The sequence below is a fragment of the Mizuhopecten yessoensis genome, unplaced genomic scaffold (genome assembly GCF_002113885.1).
Source record: "Mizuhopecten yessoensis strain PY_sf001 unplaced genomic scaffold, ASM211388v2 scaffold10867, whole genome shotgun sequence".
Taxonomy (NCBI): domain Eukaryota; kingdom Metazoa; phylum Mollusca; class Bivalvia; order Pectinida; family Pectinidae; genus Mizuhopecten; species Mizuhopecten yessoensis.
Window position 1 is genome coordinate 1311686 of NW_018408761.1, and position 6296 is coordinate 1317981.

The following is a 6296-nucleotide window of genomic DNA, read 5'->3' on the forward strand; positions in this document are numbered from 1 at the left end:
GTTACCATATAACGAAAAATACAAACTTTACTTACTTTCGAATTACTTACAAGACATTTCTTGCATCTATATGAAATATTTTTCCTCAATCTAATTAAATGGCATAAACTTGTCTCCATTCTATTTATAAATTACAGACAACGTTGTTTAGGTGTCACTTATTATTATCCTTTCATAAAACTTTTAAATATACAATAGTTGGTGGCAATAACCTAACAAAGAGCTTTCATGCAAGAATTGTTGATGATTCACATCGTGTTAACGCATGCGCTGCTTGTCCACAATATACCGCGTATAACTTCCAGTCTTTATTTAGAAATTAGTAGATTATACATGTAACAGAATCACTTCCGTGGACTGGGAACATTAAAGGTAAGAGTTACAATGTTGTCTTCCGAAGGGACAGTATAACATATATTTTTGAAATAATTGTTTGTCATTAATTTGTTTCAATGAATTGCTTATTTCGGCCTTCGGTGGTATCACAGGTTTTCATTGCAAATACATGTGTACCGACGCTTCTGCTGATAATGTTTACAGAACATATGCTGTGACTCGAACACGCACACCACAACACCTTACATTAGGCCTATGTAGCTGTTGATATAACCAATCACATGCACATTGTTATATCATGTTACACTATCCACAGGTACATATTGATCGTCGTATCAACTGCTTGAGTCAGAAAAGCATGCTAGCATTATTGCCCTAATGGGACTAAATAGTCACGCAGTATAGCCTCCTATGTACACGTTCAATACCATGTGATAAACGTCACGTAAACGTATGTTTAACGGTAGGGGCGAGTTCATATGTTTCCATCAAGTTATCCCTGTCGTTCTCTCCGCGTGTTGTGACCCACTGTCCCTATTTAACGCTTTCACATATCTAATATGTACATGTACATCGTAGGAAGTTGCGTCATCATTCAATCCCGGACCATCATCGTCCGTAGTCTGTTCATAGATGCTTACGCCCCCCCCCCCCCCTTTAAAAAAAAAACCAACAAAAAAAACCTTTCGTAATCTGCTAATATTGTATTGAATAAGGCAATTTATCATATTCATTAATTAAACACATACTCTGATTTCTTTTTATACTGATTCCCTCATCCGATGGGTGATCCGGGTTTTTTTTAGCAAAAAAAAAAGGTCCAAAACTTTTCGCCTCGCTCCGCTCCGAAAGATTTGATTCTACGCCCCCTCTTTCAAATATCCTAGAAACGCCCTTGAAAGCGAGGTACATCAAAAGTTCTAGAACTAATAGTGTGTGACATATCAACGGAGTCTTACCTCCGGATTTATTCCTACTTTCTTTCACAGGGTATGCCCCTGCCTGGGGACAGATCCATTCGACGTCTCTAGTCGATGTTAACCTGTGTTCAGATTTTGCCTTTCGTTCATCAATTGTATTTTGAATAACGCTATTGTTTACATTTCGGCATTCACTCTTCGTTTATTTCCCACACGATATATATCCAGATCAGATTCTGAGACCCACACGATATATATCCAGATCAGATTCAGAAACCCACAAATCGTTCCGTTTAATCATCAGCATAATGTAACGTGGCAGCACGATCTCAAACTGCCAGTGTTTTAAGTGCTTCCGTATCCAAATCAATATTTTCGTTTGTATTCGAATGCCAATCTCAGAGTTGATTTGTCCCCGAAAAGGAAAAAGGTGAGTACACCATTTTTTAACGTTGTTCAAGCAAACGCCGTCTGTGACAAGTCAAGAAAAGCCATCATATCTTCATATTTTAACGAATAACATCTAAACAATTCAAGACTAAAATAAACAACCGTAAACAATTTCAAATATTTACCACCGGAAATAAAGCCTAAACATTTCTTTTTATCTACCAGTACATATCATGTTATATATTTGGGGAATGAAATATGCTATATTTTTCAAACGTAATGTATACAAAGCCGGTTGATGTAGTGGATGATAAATACGGTACGATAAACCGATACCGTATACTTAACATCAACCTCGACCTTAGGTTTTACATTGTTATCCCAAATTGCACAAATTATGCGAAATCCTTCAAATTTATCCGGCTTAATATATATGCTCAGCTGAGATCGAATGACATATTAAAATTAATTCCATTAGTTGAATATTTATAATGTACATCAGCTCATCGGCATTTTTTTATCGCAATGCTTATCATCTTAAAAAATCCCCGGTTTACTGAAACGACGATCTCATATCTAACAAGGACTCAGTTGTGATAAGATATTAGTGACGATGTTTTGTTGACTTACCCTGCACTCCCTCGGCACACACACGTCAATTATTTTGTTATACTGCAATCGCTGAGGCGACAAAACCGCAGCTACGAATGTGACCTTATACATGGTGATATCTAACCAAGGGGTTACATCTGTAACCGGCATATGTCTTTTACCTGCTGGTTGGTTTGATAAGAAAGGACAGTACTGATTGTTGTCGCCAAAATGTTTTGGCCTTTCAATAGATAATATACGACAAATTTGTCTAGGCTTGTGTGTGTAATAAAGTTATCTTACCAGTGATTTGGTTTGGTCTGTTTGTGTTTTACGTCCTATTAACAGATATGGACATTTAAGGACGTGCCAGGTTTTGGTGGTGGAGGAAAGCCGAGTTCTCAGAGGAAAACCACCGATCTACGGCCAGTACTTGGCGACTACCCAACGTAGGTCTCGAACCCGCGACCCAGCGTTTGAAGGCTAGTGGAAGCAGAATGTCAGACGCCTTGGCCACCCCGGCCCCAGTGAAATGTCATATCATTGTCTTAAATTGATTAAATAACCTCCTGTTACCTTCCCTGTGTAGTTGTTCATAGCATCATCAGTATAACAAGTCATTAACACATATTATCAAAAACGTAGTAATAAGTCATTAAATATCAATTGTTTCAGATCTTAACTTTAGTCATGAAAACAAGGTTGTAAAGCTAGCCGGAGCATTTGGGTGAAAACATGTTAACATATTCAAATTGTTTAGTTATTATGATGTAAGTATTTACACACATATATATATATATATACATATATATATAAAAGAATAATGGAATGTTTACAAAACATAATTCAAACTCATCATCGATAAATATAGGGAGAAATGTGAACAGAAAGGAAAGATAAACATTGAAACACTTTCACAAATACAATGAAAATAAGACCAGGTGTTCCGAAAGGGTAAGCGTTTTCTACTTTATCTACAACACCCACCATGTACGTCTAGGTCAAATACAAGTAATTTGATGTCCTCGCATCGGGTACTCCTATAGTGACAACAAAACCGCAAGCACTCTAATGAGCATATGAAAAATATCGGTGTTCAAAGCACAACAACAAATAGTATATTTACCTGAGAGATCCTGATGGCAACAATTAAACTTTCCATAGTCTTCATCAAGCTACATCCTTGGGAGCTAGATGGCTCGTTATACGCTCAGTCAAGTGAAAGTTTGATTCGACTCTGAAGCAAATCGCTTTTTAATTGATTGTACTTGTACATAGATTTTTTTGGCTGTTGACTCAGCTGAACTTAATTATTCATTTTATGTCACAAGTGCTGATTATACAATGTATTATCATGTCATAGGTATATTGAATCTTATTTCCACACAGGAATGTTGGTACTGAGTGTAGCTGATAAGCTTGATCACATGTTCAATGTCTGACACCGGACATTTAAAAGCAGAACTAGATTAAAAAATAAAGTTTTGTTTTGATTTTGTCTCGTCACTCGACCCAGAAAGTTTCATTTCTCGATAGAGAGCGTATACACAATATACCGAATAGGTTACTGGCAGGTGTAGATCTAGCCGCTCTCCCGTTATGTCAGTATCGGGTCATACATACGACTCAGCTCGTGTCCCCTCGTCTCTGTGCATGTTTTGAGTTTTCCTAATTTTGATTGCTTGTTTAATTTTTCTCTTTTTTGTGAGTTGTTCCCTTTAGACTATTTTGGCATTTCCCAATTGACGATGTGATTGTGGATGCAAACATAATATGTTTATGCCGATTCATAATGACGGTGACGGATGTTTTGCATGTGGTTCTGGTAAAATTGGTATTGATTATTTTCTGTACGTCAGTTTGATGTTCTTTCAGACGTGGTCTTAATTTCCTCCCGGTTTCTCATGTAAATGACTGCTGACAACTGTTCAACGGAATGTGATCTATAACTCCTGTCTTTTCTTGAATGTCAGTCTTGTCTTTGTGGTGCACAAGTAATTGTCTGATCCGGGCAAACGTCTCATGTGTCCCTTTCGCGTAGGATATTGTGACCCAGCCTTAGCATTTGGTTTGGCTATCATTTTGTTTTTTCTTTTTTTTACTTTCTGTCTTTTTTTAAGCGCTCTTTTCACTTTGTTAATTGACCAGTCGGGGTAGCCACACCGGTTGATGGCGTTTTCCTCCTCGTGGGAAAATTTAACAGGCGAAACTTCCCGGGTCGAGTGACATGAGAAATACAGGTATCAGATTGGGTCATATTGTTGTACAGATAAACAATACAAATCACTCACTCAGTCATAGCTTGACAAAGGGACTAGTCGGTCTTTAAACGTTGCGACACGTTCAATACGAAAATTGTGTATAAAATAAAACTTAAATATTACTTCAAACTGATGAATCTTATTGAAAATATCCTAGTCATCATTTTGAAAAGTCAAGATCCCTACTCCCTAACCATAAAACATAAGATGTAAGCATGCTTCCAAATTAGCCCATTTTGGGGACATAGTACCAGAGTCAAAATAAAGAAAAGATTGACACTCTCACCATTTATACTTATAGACAGATTTTAACTATTTGCTACGAAAATTTCTGGGTCTTTGGGACTTAGAGGCTGTTATCAAGGAGAGAGTGATACTTCTGAGAGGGTTTAGAATCGGATAACAAATATCTAGTGAGCGATACAGGCCATAAATGTCTCTTGCTATATATTTACTCATGAATTGCCGTTCTGTTGGATTTTTAATACTTGTTTCAAAAACATAGCTATATTGTAAAATTAACAAGTTGTCATATCATTACTATTTGTTCTAGGGGCCGCGGTGGATAAGTGGTTCTGCTACCACTAGCCCTCCTACACTGGGTCGCGGGCTCGAGGCCTACGTGGGGCAGTCGCCAGGTACTGGCCGTGGGTCGGTATTTTTCTCCGGGAACTCCAGCTTTCCTCCACCACCAAAACCTGGCACGTCCTTAAATGACCAAAGCTGTTAAGGGACGTAAAACAAAACAAAACAAAAAAACAAACTAACAATTTGTTCTAATACGAATACAATGTAATGATGTTCTTTACCTTTCTTTTCTTGTACATATTGTAGGTTGTCGATGTTAAATTAATAACTCTACAAATACAAGACTAAGTATTTAGCAATGGCCGAAACCGGCAAAAGAGTGGAAGAAGATTATAAAATGTGGAAGAAAGAAAACCATCCAAACAGCAGATTTATTCCTATGGAAATGTTCAAGCTTCTGACGCATTGCACGAAAGCAGATCTAAAAAAAGATATAGTAAAAAATGGTCTTTTGAAAAAGTGTTACGATTTTAAAGAATGGGAAGAACCATTGGCACAAGACGATGCTCCGGAGGGAGTTTGGTTCGGAATAACAATGGGGAACAGTTTACTTCCATCTATATCTCCTTTCGGCACAGAACGTGTGTTGAAACCAGTAGAGAGTCTACAAACGGATCTTGGTAGCTGTAATCCGGTATTATATTTAGAAGCGATTAAATTTCGCGAAAACACTAGGAATGTTAGACTAATTCTTCTAAAAGGTGATGACGAAGAAAGTATTGATTGGTGTGAAGAGCAATGTCTTTATGAACTTGATATCCATGACAACCCATTTCTGACCATTAACATGACGGAATGCGTATGGATATGGAAAACATTGAAAAATGGACCGGAAGGAGAGAAGCCAGACACGTGGGTGGCTGTCTTTATTGCTCGTGATGTGGATGTTACTGGCTGTACGTGGGATACAGTTGAACAATACGGGTAAGAAACAAGGTATAGACGAATGCAAACTTAAAACAAGCATTTCTGTATTGTATAAAAATTGAACAGCTCATACGTGGTTATGTGTAAGATTAAAGTATATATAATGCAGAATTACATCATATACTATAACCGGAACACCCAAGGGCATACAATGGCTTACATGGCTATTTTAGAATGAATGTTGAAATCTTCCAAATTAGGTTTGATAAGAGAGCCCCAGGACCAATGGAGAGCGATTAAAACCAAATCTGTCCATTAGCTTGGGAGGATCCCCCCCTCCCCC

The 6296-nt window shown here is 37.6% G+C and overlaps 1 protein-coding gene across 3 annotated transcripts in view; it reads left to right on the forward strand.

The window, feature by feature from the left end:
• The first annotated feature begins 293 nt into the window (after positions 1-293).
• The window catches only part of LOC110463133 (zinc finger CCHC domain-containing protein 7-like), a 10139-nt gene continuing 4136 nt past the window's right edge, over positions 294-6296 (forward strand). For 2 of the 3 annotated variants that reach the window (XM_021517500.1, XM_021517502.1), the window contains exons 1-2: positions 294-372; positions 5333-6010. In XM_021517500.1, coding sequence (XP_021373175.1) covers positions 5385-6010 — 626 coding nt within the window. In that variant the 5' untranslated portion in view covers positions 294-372; positions 5333-5384. Of the gene's footprint in view, positions 373-5209; positions 6011-6296 lie in introns of those variants that run through there. The other variant, XM_021517501.1, reaches the window with a different exon arrangement.